General features: G+C 30.8%; 1 protein-coding gene across 2 annotated transcripts in view; it reads left to right on the top strand.

The window, feature by feature from the left end:
- The first annotated feature begins 2,516 nt into the window (after nt 1-2,516).
- Nucleotides 2,517-15,290, top strand: part of LOC117169325 (neprilysin-2-like) — a 21,399-nt gene continuing 8,625 nt past the window's right edge. Inside the window, exons 1-7 of one of the 2 annotated variants that reach the window (XM_033355653.1) lie at nt 2,517-2,562; nt 2,683-2,907; nt 5,445-5,690; nt 5,769-5,980; nt 6,059-6,235; nt 9,208-9,702; nt 12,360-12,651. In XM_033355653.1, coding sequence (XP_033211544.1) covers nt 2,778-2,907; nt 5,445-5,690; nt 5,769-5,980; nt 6,059-6,235; nt 9,208-9,702; nt 12,360-12,651 — 1,552 coding nt within the window. In that variant the 5' untranslated portion in view covers nt 2,517-2,562; nt 2,683-2,777. Of the gene's footprint in view, nt 2,601-2,682; nt 2,908-5,444; nt 5,691-5,768; nt 5,981-6,058; nt 6,236-9,207; nt 9,703-12,359; nt 12,652-15,290 lie in introns of both variants that reach the window. The other variant, XM_033355654.1, reaches the window with a different exon arrangement.

Below are 15,290 nucleotides of genomic sequence, written 5' to 3'. Positions count from 1 at the left end.
TATGATACAAATTTAACAATTGAAAACCAGAAATCTATTAAAAATGCAATGCCGAACATTTCTAAAAAAAGAGCTTTTAAATCGTTTTAGAAATACGACCTGTGGGCGATTACCAGTACCAGGGCGCCGGTCGACTCAAGTGGAGTGCACGCCCGGCAATAAAAAAATGATGGTATCTTTTAAAAAAACCATTACCTGAGGGTAATGGTTTGCAATAATTTTCATGTTGCAAATATCAGAAAAAAATCTACTTTTAAAACAAAATTGGAATCTTTAGAGGTTTTTGTTTTTGTGAATGAAACAAGATCATTTCCTGAAGCAAAAGCCGAGTTTTCGCGAATTTGGTTTAAAAAATCATTGCTTTCGGTACAATGAACATTTTCGGTTTTAAATTTTTAGGATTAAAACTATCAATTAGATAAAAACAATTTCGAAATAAAAGTTTTGTGGCTTATCAAGTCGCACATTGTCATATTTTTTTCGCAGTGATTTTCCCAACTTCGTCATTTTCGGACATTTCACCGCATTTCTACAATCACGGGGTACTGGGAAAGAGAGTCCTAGTGTTAAGGACATTATGGAATCCACGTGATCAATTGCTGTCTATTCATAATTTTTCGTAGCTTGTGTCGTCTGTCTAAAAATTTATTTTTTAAAGTGATAAAATTTCTTATGGGACGGTTTGACTCGCAAAAGTGGGTAACGCTGGACTGGCTGACGCTCCCCTTCTCTATCACTTCTCCGACTGACTGACACTTACAATCCCCTCTTCCTACTATTTGTCCATCATTCGCTCTCATACTTGCGCTGAGCTAGCAGTGTTGGCTGCATGTGTTCTTCTTGAAGCTTGAGGTTCGGACCCCGTCCGTGAATTGATATGCGATTTTGTGTGATTAATGAAGTGTTATTGATTATTATACTTCATTTGTACTGTTACATTTTTAAATCGTCATTTATTAGGGGGTATTCACAAAATACGTGATACATTTTTCAGGAACTTCTGACCCCCTCCCCCTGCGTGATACTTTTTCCATTGGTCTAAACACAGAGAATGATACTTCGATAGACTTACCCTCCCCTCTGAACGTATTTCGTATTTTGTGAACTACTCCATCAGAAATTATAGTACATAAATAAAAATTTATATTGTATAACTGTATATAAGTAATAAAAATTAGATTTTTGAACAGTGGATATTTTTTATGTTGAAAAAGTTCAAAGAAAAGCTAGTTTAATTTACATCATATGAAGGGTCCGCGATCTAAACCTGCTGATCGAAATGGTTTACAAAATTGATTTATTGTATTTTCTGGAACATTTTTTTATATGCATTTAATATTTAACACGCGATACTGGTTAACTGCTTATGTAGATAACCGGTTTAGAATGATGGAATCCTTGTAGATAACATATGAATAGCTTTCAACTGTCATATAACTTTCAATTTTTATTCAAATTTTATAAAGCTAAATTGTATTGTTTTTCTTTGATAAATGAACAAAAAACACTCCACAGTTTTTTAAAAAGATTGAAAATTGCCAAAATAACCAAGTTTTTCCTTCGTCGTGTACAATTTTTGAAATTTTAGTTAACGGGTTTAGACCGCGGACCCTTCATATGAAGTTATCACTTCTGACAGGTGTTTTATGACGGCTTACGTGTTTTTTTTTAAATTTCATTTTTGACGAAAAGAACAAAAATTACGAGTCCTATCAAAAAGTGTTTCGTAAAAAATTTTGATCTCCATAATAGGCGAATAAGTTTCATCTATTAATTTTTTTCGTACCTTGTGTCGTTCTTGTACAATTAAAACAAAACTTAATGTAATTTTTGACGAATCAAACCTAAACTTCGCGACCTTTTGAAAACTGATTAATAAAAAATGTGTAAATTTTCTTTAGGTGCGGAATTTTTGTCTATTCATACTTTTTCGTAGCATGTGCTGTTTATTTAAATATTAAATTTGTTTATTTCTTACGAATAAAAGAAGATCTACGTGGTTGCATCAAGAAATAATTAATAACAAATTGGAAGATCTTTTTGGGTGAAAAGCTTTTATTCATTAATACTACGTTTAGGACCCACACCAAAAGCCAATCTAATCTGTAAATTCTTTTGAAATTTAATATGCTAAGAGAATAAGAGTTTCAATCTCATCCGTTACTGTTAAAAGGTCTCAGTAATCTTGCGAGCGAGCTCTCAGAATAAAATCATGAAATAAATAAGAAAAAATCCATTTCACTGTATAAGTAAAAATAACAATTTTCGGCAGGAATATCTCCGAAATGCCTAGGCCTAGTTGATTGTTTTTCGTTATTTAAATGAAAAGGAAATTATTTAATAATAATGAAATATAAGAGAAGAAAAATTATTAAATTTTGAAATAGTTCTAAAAATAAAATATTAAGACTTTTTCAGCGATTAGTTTAAAGACGTTAAATGTTATCTAATCTTTACCGCGAGTTATTCGTATAAAGTTTGCTTTTTTGTACTTTTTATTCTTGAGAACATGTAAAGCTGCATGCACATCCTTTTTTAAAAACATTTATCTTTGAATAACATGTTAATAAACTATTTATATTATTTTTGAAAAGCGTCTTGTAAACAAATTTTGTTTAAGGTGTTTTTTTGAGGTTGGTCGTATACGATAATTTTATTCACTTACTCATTTTTATTTCTCAGATTCTTTAGACAAGGCTTTTCAAGAGAAATTAGGCAACACATAAACTTTACTCGTCAATTACAAGTTGAAAACAGCTGTTAATTCAGTAAAAAATATGAAAAAATTTAGAATGCTTTATTTTATTTTCTTCTTTGGTCTTCTTGACGAGTGCAAAGTTCTGGGTGCTGAAACGAACGAACCAGCGAGCAGCAATGTTTGTACAAATACTGAATGTCAAGATTTTGGTTTGTATATTTATTTATCAATATAATTTTATTATCTCATTTTCATTTCTTCAATAACAATTATTACACCCTGATCATCAAATAACACTAGTTTACAGTCAATTTTTTCATTTAGTGTCACTATATTTTTCTAATGCATTTTTGGCTGCTAAACTTGAAAATCCTATTGAAACAAATTGTTTTCCGAAATATGAATTTAGGAAAAAAGAATTTTTTCGATAATAGCTTTACTCTGCGAACTATATCTCAAGTTAGAAATTACCAATATTGTTTCAAAAGGTATTTATTATCAATGTAAAGAACATCGAATCAGCAAAGAATATTAGTGCAATTTTGCCTGATCATTTTGCTAGTTGAGGTTGCGTTGCGATGAACCGAAATATCCGAAATATAACAAAGTCATTGTTTCAAATGAATATAAACATCGAAAATGTCTAAAACAAATCTATAAAAAAAATTCAATGAGATTTTCAATTTTTTTTAATCCGTAGACTAGTGTCATTGTAAGCTAATAGAATGAAAATTAAAAAGAAATTAAATTAAAACGTTTAAAAAGCTGTCTCATCTACAATAAAAATTTAGCAAAATCTTATTTTTTTATCGTTTTTTTTCATTACAAGTTCATATATTCAATTATTAAATACTGTTAGTGTATTTTTCTGGATTTTTCAAAAAGCTAAACTGGATTAAAATAACCTGTTTTAAATAATTGCGATTATAATAAGCGTTAATAAAATGTATGCAATCTTTAATTTTTCGTAAAAATGTTTATTTCAATATTTCAAAAGTTGTGAAAAGACTGTTTTTATAAATATTTTTTTAACGCCCAAAAATCATTTGTATTTTTTTTAATCTTCAAATATTAAAAATATCTTGGAGTCGTTAAAAAGCTTGGAAATTCCTTCATTCCTGTGCAAAAATTACTTTGAAATTTCATTGAAATATCATAAAATGTCTTAAAAACCGTGAAGCAACATAAAATCCGATATTTGTTAAAATTGCTTGAAATTTGTCGAATCACTTAAGTCTACCTTCGAATCCTATAAAATACACCAAAATATTTCGAATTCATGAAAATGTTTCAAAATTCCTTGAAATCACTAAAATCATTAAAAATAATTTAAAAATTTTGAAATTATTTGAAAGCTTTTAAAATCCCTCGAAAGTTTTGAAACCTCTTAAAAATTATTGAAAATCTGTCAATATAGTCTAAAATCTTTTAAATTCTTTGAAATCTGTTGAAATTTATTTGAATTTTTGAAAGCTATACAATTTTTTGGAATATTTGGTAAGATCCCAATATATTTAAAATTTTGAAAAATCTCTTTTTCTCGTGTAATGACATACAATCTGATAATATTCCTTGAGATCCCTTGATATTTTTTAAGTTTTATGGAATCCTTCGAGGTCCTGAAAAATTTATTTAAAAAATTTACTGCGAGCCTTTCAACCCATTTAAAAGATTACTTGAATTCTTATAAAAATTTCATATGATCTCGTGATATTCTTTGAAATTGTTTAAAGGTTCTTTGAAACGTTTGGGAAAACATATCAAATGATTTCCCGAGTAGCAGTGATTTAAAAAATTGTAGAAAAAGATTTTTTGAATGTATATTTTTTTAATGGAATAATAAAACAAATAATAATGATCTAAATGTACAAAGTTTTTATAACAGTATTGCAATTCTTCGTTGTAAGATTACTATACTTTAAAGTTATATATTATAAGTTTGGATATATGGATTTCCAATAAGATTGATTTTTTTTAAATAGGACGTAATAGTATAGATTTTGTGAATGGTTCATCTCATTAAATACCCGTAATATGGAGTATTACGGAATTTTCAGTTGATCTTACAAAAAATTTAGTAATACTAGACGGCCGATAATTCCGCCCCAGATACCTTCATACAATTCTCCCGCCACGCATCTTTCCCTCACTCAACTGAACTTCTACCGCCGACCCTGGTCTGCATGAGTTCTTTGTATCTAATGAGGAATAACATGCGGCATACAACATTTTTTCAATATAACGCTTAGTAATTCTTAGATATAATATTCCAAATCTGCGAATTATAACAATTCAAACGATATGTTATTTGACATAAAAAGTTTAAAATTAAAGAATAAATTTTCAAGTTTATGTCCGATATTATGGAAAAGTTTTCAGTCTATTTTATTAAAATTAACTTCAGTAGTATTATGTTTATTGAATTTTGATGAATGTGACTAGATTTACAATTTAAAAAATGTATGGGTTTCTTAATAAGTTTCTAAATCAGGCTAGGAATGAGGCTATTTATACTTTTGCACTGGGGGTGCAAAATTATTCAGAGATGATGTTGAGAAACGTGATTATTTGTCAAATAAACTAAATATATGTTAGTTAATACGCTTTCAAATCTGGCCGTGTTGTGGGAGAACCGTACGCAGGTAGTTGGGGCGGATTGCTCATCTGCCCTACGAGACAGTGCTTAAATTAACTTAATGCGCAATACTCTTCCCTAAAATCAGATCATACAATTATAATTTTTCAGCGTCTATGATCCGACAGTTTATGAATCCCAAGGTAGACCCGTGTGATAACTTTTACCAATTTGCATGTGGTAATTACACGCAAAACGCAGTGATTCCGAAAGATGAGGGTTTCATCAACAGAGATAGTTTTATCGAAGAAAAAGTGAAGAACCAACTTAAAATTAGCATTGAAGAGGGAATTCAGACAAATGAACCAAGATTCATCACATTAGCGAAAAACTTGTACAATGGTTGCATGAACACATGTGAGCCTATTTCAAAATTCGAACATTACACAACACAAATTTTTTGTATAAAACAGTAACTCGCCTTTTTTTCTATAGCTGCCATTGAAGAAAATGGTCTCAAGACAGTCTTAGATGAATTTAAAGAATTAGGTGGCTGGCCTGTCCTAGAAGAGGACTCCTGGAAAGAGGAAAAATTCGATTGGAAAAATACAACTTATGCTATGGGCAAATTGGGATATGGAACAAATTACTTATTTGATTTCAAACCTTCCGTAGATTTGTTAAACAGCTCAAGACTTGTCCTAACGGTTTGTTATTACTCCTTAAGAAAAAAAGAACAAATTAGGGTCAAAATTTAATATTCAAAGTAAAAATTACTTTTTTAGATCGACCAACCAGCCCTTAGTATTGGTCGCGAATATTTAATAGAAGGGTTCAATAACAAGATTGTCAATGCGTACTACAATTTCACGGTTGAAATTGCCGTTCTTTGTGGTGCAAATCTTACTAGAGCTGAAGAAGAATTAAAGGAATCTCTCGAATTTGAAATTAAACTTGCGAAAGTGAGTATTAAATTTTCATAGAACTACGAAAAAGACAGGTAAAGTTTTTGCAGGTCATTATCATCCACTCAAAAAATTGAACAAGTGTTGCATTAACTAAACTAATATTGATATTTGCTTTTTTCTTTTTGATTCTGACAGATCTTTTCATTTCATTTTAAAATATACCAGAAAATTAGAAAAAAATTTACCCACAATATGGTGGCGGGTTTTCCTATAAATTTTAACAGAATTTTCTCTAAAAGTCTATTTTTATATTTTTTCTACATTTTTTAAAAGCTAAGCCGAACAATTTTGGTGAGACTGAAGCTGCTAAAAAATGTGTATGACTTAATAGTTGTAAAAACAAAATTGTCGGTAATTATTTCACAATAAAGTTACTTTCGCGTATGTTAAAAAAATTTTAAAGATAGTTTATATAAAATTCTGTAAAATTTATGTCCACAAAACAGGTTTTTACGAATATCTTTGTCTGTATGTATGTCTGCCTGCCTGCCTGTATGTATGTCTGCCTGTCTGTGAACTCCATAACTTTTGAAAAAATTAATCTTTTAGATTGACTTTAGGTACACTCGTTTAGTGTCCTGAACTAGAGGTCAAGTTCGTTAGCTAGCCATTTTGGATAAAAATTCAACAAGTGGGCCCATTTTGAATATTTTTTAGACCATTTTTTTAAATTTGAACTTACCAAAAAACACACAAAAATTAAAATTTTAAGCCAAATAACGCACGATACGAAAAAAAGTCAAGAAAAGAAAAATGTTGATTTTTTAATGCCTCAGAATATAACCATAAAAACTTTTTGGATTTTCTTGAAAAATCAAACATTCAAATTTTTACAGCATGCAAATAATGTAAAATCGCAAATTACATTTACCGGCCAAACTATACAAAATACGGTAAAATATGAGTATACAAAAATTGCGCATTTAAAAAAGATCTACAAAGTTGTTATTAACCACTTTTTGATAGAATGCGTAGTTTTGGCTTTAATCATGAAAAACATTATTAACAGTAAAAAAATCTGCCTGCTGCGTGGGCACATTCTTATCCCAACTTTGTCTTTTAATTTCTTTTTCGTCTAGTGTGTGTTGTTTCAAAAAATGTAACTATTCATGTTTTTGATGTTATTTTTTTACAATTAATCCAAAAAACAGAACTAACAAAAAATTATTCATCACAAATAAATCATTTTTACATTTTCATCAAAGAATGTATTATATTCGTATAAAATTTGCCCCCCCCCCCCTAATGCCAAGTTCGTTAGTCAGACATTTTGGATAAAAAAAACTAAAAGAGAGCCCATTCTGAAAATTTTTGAGCACACATTTTTTCATGATTCAAAAATTCTCTTTACAATTGTTCATAGTATATGAAAAGAAAAATGTTACTTTTCGATAGCCCTACAAGATTATCATATCAACTTTTTGAATTTTTTTCCAAAAATAAAAAATTCCAATTTTGACCTCACAAATTGGAAAAAAAAAGTAAAAAATTGCATTTCGCGTTCAAACTAAGCAAAATAGGACAAAAAATATAAGACAAACATTGTGCATCCAAGAAATATCTACAAATTTGTTATTAATCATTTTTTTATGGGACACGTAGTTTTTCTTTTATTTATAAAATAAACCTTGTAAATACAAAAATTAACTTTTTCGACACACGACACAAGCTAAGAAAAAATTAATAGATAACATTTTTCCAATGAAAGTAGAGCAAAAAAAAATTGTAATAATGTTTTTATTACATGGTCATCAGAGAAGGTATTAGATATGTGTAAAATATGACAACCGCCCCCCCCCCCTGTTCTTGTCAAGCGTCCACGTTTTAAGACCCCCTGAATCCGAAAAATAGGTTTTTATGTAAGTGTCTGTCGATCCTTCTGTATGTATTTATGCCTGTCTTCCAGAACGATAACATTTGAAAAAATCATTCTATTAGATTGGAATTTTCTGTATGGCTTTTCATAGTTTTTGAAAAGTCGAACAATTTATTCTAATAACTTTTTTTATAAAATTAAAAATTAATAGAGTTATAGCATTTACAAAATTCCAAAAAACACACGAAAATGAACCTCTTAAGCCAAATAACGGACGATATGAAAAAATGCCAAGAAAAGAAAAAGTTAGATTTCTAAATGCCCTAGAAAATTATCATAACAGCTTTTTGAATTTTTTTGATGATTTAAAAATTCAAATTTTGACAGCATACAAAATAATGGAAAATCCAAGTTACATTTTTTCATGCAACAATTTCACAGTATTTCAAAGTTTCTCAAGTATATTAATGCATTTAAAAAAATGAATATATATTTATACAGACATGTATATAATTTAGAAGTTAAAAAGCGGTAAGGCTGCTCAGTAGACCGTTTGTGTAAAATTTAAATCATAAAGAAATCATTGGAAATGTGCAAATTCAGTTCATGGAAAAACGACAAAAGTTGCAATAAAATGTTTAATAGCAACATTTTTTTAAAGAATGCGCATTTTTTAACGGGATGATAAAACTTCGTCTGTTTTAATACCAATGCAAGGTACGAATTATAATAATAAACATTCATGGAAATGATATAAAATTTTAGGGGGAAAGTCGAGTACGAAGCACGAGATACGTGATGCACAAAGAATGAGCACGTAGCGCTCGGTGAATACATTATTGAGCGTAAAGTGCGAGATAAATATATTATTGAGCGCGAAGCGCGAGAACCAACAGTCGCGCGCCCGAGGCGCGCTCGAACTTGCGATCGATGTGAGCAGCGTGCGATGAGAATGTGCCCCCGATGCGGGCAGATTTTTTTTATTATTTCGCAACCGACTCAGGCGAAATAAAACGAAATGACCCTTATATTTTACTTCAAGATAAAAAATGTTATAAGAATGACTAATTTTGACAATCCATGTATCATTTCAAAAAAATCTGCCCCGTTGAAAACAGAATTTGCTTATTAAAACATCTTAAAACTCTAGATCTCTGTAAGCGATGAAGATAGAAGTGATAGTACTGCTTTCTATAACCCCATGAACGTTAGAGAGCTATCAAAACAATATCCAAGTATTCTCTGGAAGGAATACTTTAACTCAATTCTCCAACCGATCGTGATTGATGATGAAGAACTGATAATAGTGACCGTGCTTGATTATTTCAAAGAATTTGAAAAACTAATAAAAAATACACGATCAAAAAGGGTGCTGGCTAATTATCTCTTATGCAGAGCACTTCAAGAAGATGTCGATTTATTAACAAATGCATTTCGAAATAGCAAAATGAAGTTGTCAACTATAGTCAACGGTCCAGTTGAAAGGCAAGTCCAATGGAAGGAATGCCTGGATATGGTATCTAGTGAACTAGAATTTATTATTGGTGCTCTATATGTCAGGAAGTATTTCTCACCAGAATCTAAAAAAAAGGCAGAAGAATTAGCAGTCGATATTGAACAACAGTTCAAAGCAATGCTTCAAGAGGTGAGTTTTTAAATTAACTATTTCAAGTTCTAGTTTTAGAAGAGTAGAAGAATACACCTGTTGAAAAGCTACGACATCACCACTAATTTGGAACTATCGGGTAGAAATTTCAGCTTCAACTCAATATTAACAAGAGATCTTATAGTAAATAATTAATTCTAGACCTTAGAATAATATTTTTAATTAGAATGAATTGATATTTATTGCTCTTTTTCGTTAAAATTTCTCTAATAAATTTGAGATACCCAATAGTTCGCGTGTCAGGTAGCGTTATTGTTAAAGTCAAAGAGGTACCCTGCAGGCGTACGAGGTCTGTTAAAAAAATGCGCGAATTGAGGTCATAAAAAATGTACTTTATTTGGAAGTTACACGTCTGGGTCTCCTTTAAAATATTCTCCTCCCCAACGCACACACTTTTCCAACGGTATTTCCACTTGTTGAAAAAGTCCTGGTACGCTTCTTTTGTGATGGCTTTCAGCTCCTTCGTCGCATTTACCTTAATCTCCGAAATCATCTCAAATCTTTTTCCTTTGAGGGGTTTTTTTAGTTTTGGGAACAAGAAAAAGTCACAAGGAGCAAGGTCAGGTGAGTATGGGGGGTGGGGAAGAACAATAATCGAGTGTTTGGCCAAAAACTCACGAGTTCTGAGTGCTAAGTGAGCTGGAGCGTGGCACAAATTTCGCAGTGACGCGGTGCATCTTCAATTTTTCGTTCAAAATCCCGTAACAAGTTACAACTGATATCCTACACTCTTCGACAAGCTCCCTAATGGTCAGACGTCGATTTTCGCGCACCAGGGTGTTGATTTTGTTAACGTGTGCGTCGTCAGTTGACGTTGAAGGACGCCCAGGACGCTCATCATCATCAATCGACTGTCGGCCACCCTAGAAACGTCCATGCCACTTAAAACATGCAGTACGCTTCATGGCAACATCACCGTAGGCCGTGTTGAGCATGGCAAATGTTTCAGTTGCAGATTTTCCGAGTTTCACACAAAATTTCACAGCAATTCGTTGCTCTTTCAGGCTGTCCATTTTACAATCCGACAAACAAACAAAAACACTCTTTACTTAAAACCGTGTAGCTTATCAACGAATGAAGATATCTGCGACTGGAATACCGAGTTTTAAACAGCTGATCTGTACGAACTTAACGACATCAAGCAGATTCTCCTGAAACTAACTCGAGCCGCGAAATTCAAAGCATATGGAAGCTTCTATGTTTCCGCTCACTTTTCGCGTTTTTTTCGCAACTTTTTCTGTCCTGTCATTTTGACAGTTCATTATAATATATCTTAGTTTTCACACCACATTTTCAAAAAGCGTGATGTACAATGTGAAAATGATTAATCTTTTACGATTTAGCTTAGCGATTCTAATTAAAGGATAATTCAATTTTAAACGAAGTTTGCAATGGCCTTATTTTTACGGTTTCGTAGCCTCAGGCAGAACATATAAAGAGGCGGAGAAGTATAGGAAGTGAGGGGAAATGAGTGGGAGAAGTGAGAGGAAAGTAAGGAAAATGGGGGTAAGAAAAGGGCAAATAGAGGGATTAAAAAAATTAGGGGGGGGGTAAAAGTAGTGATGAGATCAGAAATAGGGGCTTTAAGGCCGAAATAATAGGAAGATAAGTAGCAGATGTAAGGCGAAAATGAGGAGAGGGTATGTAGGAGAAATGAGTGGTGGGGAAGTGGAAAACATGAGGTAACAATGAAAGAAGGGAAAGTAGGAGAAGCGCGAGAAAGTGAGGGCAGGAAGAGTAGTGAACACAGGTGAAAATGAGAATAGGTTTAGTGAGAATAAATTTGCAAGGTAGGATTAGTGGAAACGATGAGAGGGAAAGTAGGGAAGTCATGGGAAAGAGAAAGAAGGCCGAGAGGGAAAGTTATAGGAAATAAGAAAGCGGATGTGCTGTAAGTGAGAGGAAATGAGGGGTATGCCGGTAAGGAAAAGATTAGAGGGAGAGCAGAGAAAGGAAGTGAAATGTGGCGAGGAACGGGAGGAAGCGAGGTGTGAGGTAGTAGATAAAGTAAAGTAAAATGAAGGGAGGAAGGCTGGAGAATTGAGGTTAAAAGGGGAGGGGAATTAGTGGAAATCAGCGGAAATGAGAAGAGGTTTAGTGAGATAAAGTGAGTGAAGTGAAAGTAGGAAAAATGAGGTAAAGTGGGAGATGGAAAGTACAGGATTTTATGGGAAATAGGGGTACAAAAGTTGAGGAAAAGTAAGGAAAGTAAGAGTAGAGTGAATAAGGCGAAATTTTGGAAGGAGAATTAGCTTAAATAAGGAGAAATTATAGAAAGTAGAAGAAGGAAAGAATAGGGAAAGTGAGCGGAGTGTAAGTAGGGAAAGCATTTGTAAGTTAGGGGAGTGTAAGTATAGGGAATTCAGGGAAGTAGGTGAAGTAAGGGAAAATAAGAGAATCAAGTGGAGGAAAAAGCGGAAAAATTAAAGGGAAATTAGTGGAGGGTGAGTAGGGCAAATGAGGCGACCTGATGCATATTTAAGTAACGCGTTTGTTTTGCAACATCGTTTCGACATATATCGCTGAAAAATATCTTTAGCCATCACCCTAGGTGAAGAGTTTTAAGAAGTCATCATTTTTTACCTATTTTTAATATTCTTCTTTATGTCCTTTATTTGCTCTGCCCTTTGTTTCAGATCGACTGGATGGACGAAGATACAAGGAAACTTGCTTTAGATAAACTTGCATCGATAAAAAATTTCATTGGTTACCCTAAAGAACTTACAGATGAAAAGAAACTTGACGAATTCTTCCAGAAGTTAGAAGTAAATCCGAATAATTACATAAAAGCAGCTGGAAACATATCCATTTTCTGGTCGCAATATTATTTCGGTCAATTGAGACAGTCTGTCAACAAAGCTGATTGGAAAACCCACAGTGATGTTACTGTTGTAGAAGCTTTCTATCTTGTAGAGGAAAACAGCGTTTGTAAGTTTATTTTATGGGTGAACTATTAAAATTATTCGCGCGCATAGTTTCTCTTTTGAAAGATAAGCGAACAAAAAGTCTAGAGTCCACTAGAGTTAATTCTACAGTATTTAAGGATACATTGCAGTTTTGTAACACGTAAAACTTCTCTGATTAAAAAATTTTATAAAATTCCGTTTCGACAAGTTAAAGACCATTATCATATATATGCGAAAATTAAGTGGCTGCATTTTCAACCAAAAAGTTAAATTTTTTAATTAAAAAAAGCGAAAAGTTGAGTTTTCGAGAATGAAATTCCTTTTTTTTCCAATAGAGCTGAATTTTCAATAGAAAAAGACGTTGTTTCAACAAAATAGTTGAATTTTCGAGCAACAAATATGAATTTTTGACCAAATAGTTGAATTTTTAACCGTGACGATTAATTTTCTACAAAAAAAAAACAAATTTTTAACATAATAAAATACATTTCACTAAAACTATTCAATTTTTTAATTTAAAAAAAATAATTATTTTTCAGTCAGTTAAATTTAAGTGAACATGCAGAATTTTCAACAAAATAGATGAATCCTGAACAAAGGTGTTGAATTTTTATAACATTTTTTAAAGGAAAAATTTCGAACCAAAAAGTGAACTGTTAAATTTTCATATAAGAAAATAATACTAAACAAAATAATTGATTTTTTTAATACATAGTTTAATTTTCTACAAAAATAGTTGAGTTTTCAAGCAAAAACATAAATTTTGTAGGAAAAAGTTTATTTTCAACCAAATCATTCCATTTTCAAGCCAAAAAGACGAATTTTATACAAAAAAGTTGAATTTTCAACAAAAATTTAATTAATGGCCAAATAGTTTGATTTTCAAATAAAATTATGACTCTCCAACAAAGAAAGATTAATTTTTAACCAAACTGGGGCATGCTTAACCAAAAGTGATCATTGTTCAACCAAAAAGTAACTTCTGACCAAAAAAGACGATTTTTTAATCACATAAATAAATTTTGAACCAGAGAAGGTCAATTTTCAACAGCGAATTAAATAGTTACAGTTTCAACAAAGAAAATTAATTTTAAAATATTCAGCAAAAAACTTAATTAAAAAAAAAGATTAATTCTTATCTAAAATAATGAATCTTCAGAACAAAAATAATACTGAAGAAGAGTTTAATATTGAACCAAATATTTCAGTTTTCTACCAAAAAGTTGATTTCTGGATATGAAATAACAAGATAATTTTATAGTCAATAGATAGATTTATCACTATTTAATTTTTCGCTTACTCCTCACTTATAATAATCAAAATATACCAAATTTAAAGATTTAAATGTGCGAAAATTTGCTATTTGTAAAACTTTGAAGCTGTACAATTTTTTAGTGGAAGCTTCTAAAAGAGATAAAATTATAGTTTGAAGCTAATAAAATAATTCTAAAAACTGAGTGTTCTACTAGTGAATCTTATAATTAACGAATTTATAAGAACTATAAGCTCATAGTTTTTAAAATTAAATAATAATTTTAAACTTTTGTAATTATAAAATGGAAGTGTACATGTATCGAAAAAGTCCGTCTATTTGTACCGAAATTTCGTTACACGTAGTCAAGTTCTTGTAAAACTAATTATTCACGCGCTTAAATATATTTAAATTTAACACTGCTAAATTTATATTTTTAAACCTACACAATTCTATTAGATGCAAAAAAGTATGTTCTTTATCAATATAACCATTTTATAATTAGCCATTTCAAATTGCGTTAGTTTTGTTCATTACAAATTATTTAAATAAAAATTTTTATCTCAACTGATTTAAAAGTTTAAAATTTTTAATAAGAAGAGCTCGAATCTTATTTAGATGTAGAATACCAAATAAATTTGTACCCATTAACTTTAAAAGAAATGCCTGTAACGAAGTTCCATTCACTTTTTAAAAAACCAGAACATTGTGCGTGCCACGCGCGAAATAATTACCCTTTCTTTGGAAAAACACTCGTTTTATTTTCCAACATTTTGTTATGGATTGTACAGGAAATCTTATATGATTTTAGAATGTTACATATGATTCATAGAATTTTCCTTATTTTATCGAGAAAATCTCACGCCGTGCTTTTAATATTTTTTTAATAACTAACAAAAATAAAAAATAAATTTCCAATGTATTTTCGGATGAACTATTCATCAAGGTACCACTAAGTGCAAGTTTTTGAATTTTATTTTTACAGTTCAAGAATAAGAAAAAAAAGACATTAATATTCATGATGTCTTATGATGTACATGCAATATGATGTGTATTGACAAATGTCACTTCAAAACTATACACTTTAGAGCTTTTTCACATTCTTTAAAGTTATTATTCGAAATTTAACAATTATGTTAACATGTTTTCGAAATTTTTTTGCCAGAAAACTTAACTATTCCATGTTTGGTTGAACACCAATTTTCTTTAGTTGAAGAATCAACTATTTGTCTTAAAATTTCTGTATTTTGGTGAAACTTTGTGTTTTATGGTAGAATACTAATCTTGCTAGTGAATAATTAAGATTTGTGGTTAAAAACAAACTGTTAGGTTGGAAATTAATGTCTTTAGTTGAAATTAGTTGGTTATTGACAATTAATTTGTTTAATTTAACTAGATTTTTTGTTGAA

Source organism: Belonocnema kinseyi, chromosome 3 (assembly GCF_010883055.1).
Source record: "Belonocnema kinseyi isolate 2016_QV_RU_SX_M_011 chromosome 3, B_treatae_v1, whole genome shotgun sequence".
Taxonomy (NCBI): domain Eukaryota; kingdom Metazoa; phylum Arthropoda; class Insecta; order Hymenoptera; family Cynipidae; genus Belonocnema; species Belonocnema kinseyi.
Note: the sequence above shows the minus strand (reverse complement) of the source record. Positions and strands in the feature narration are given on the sequence as shown.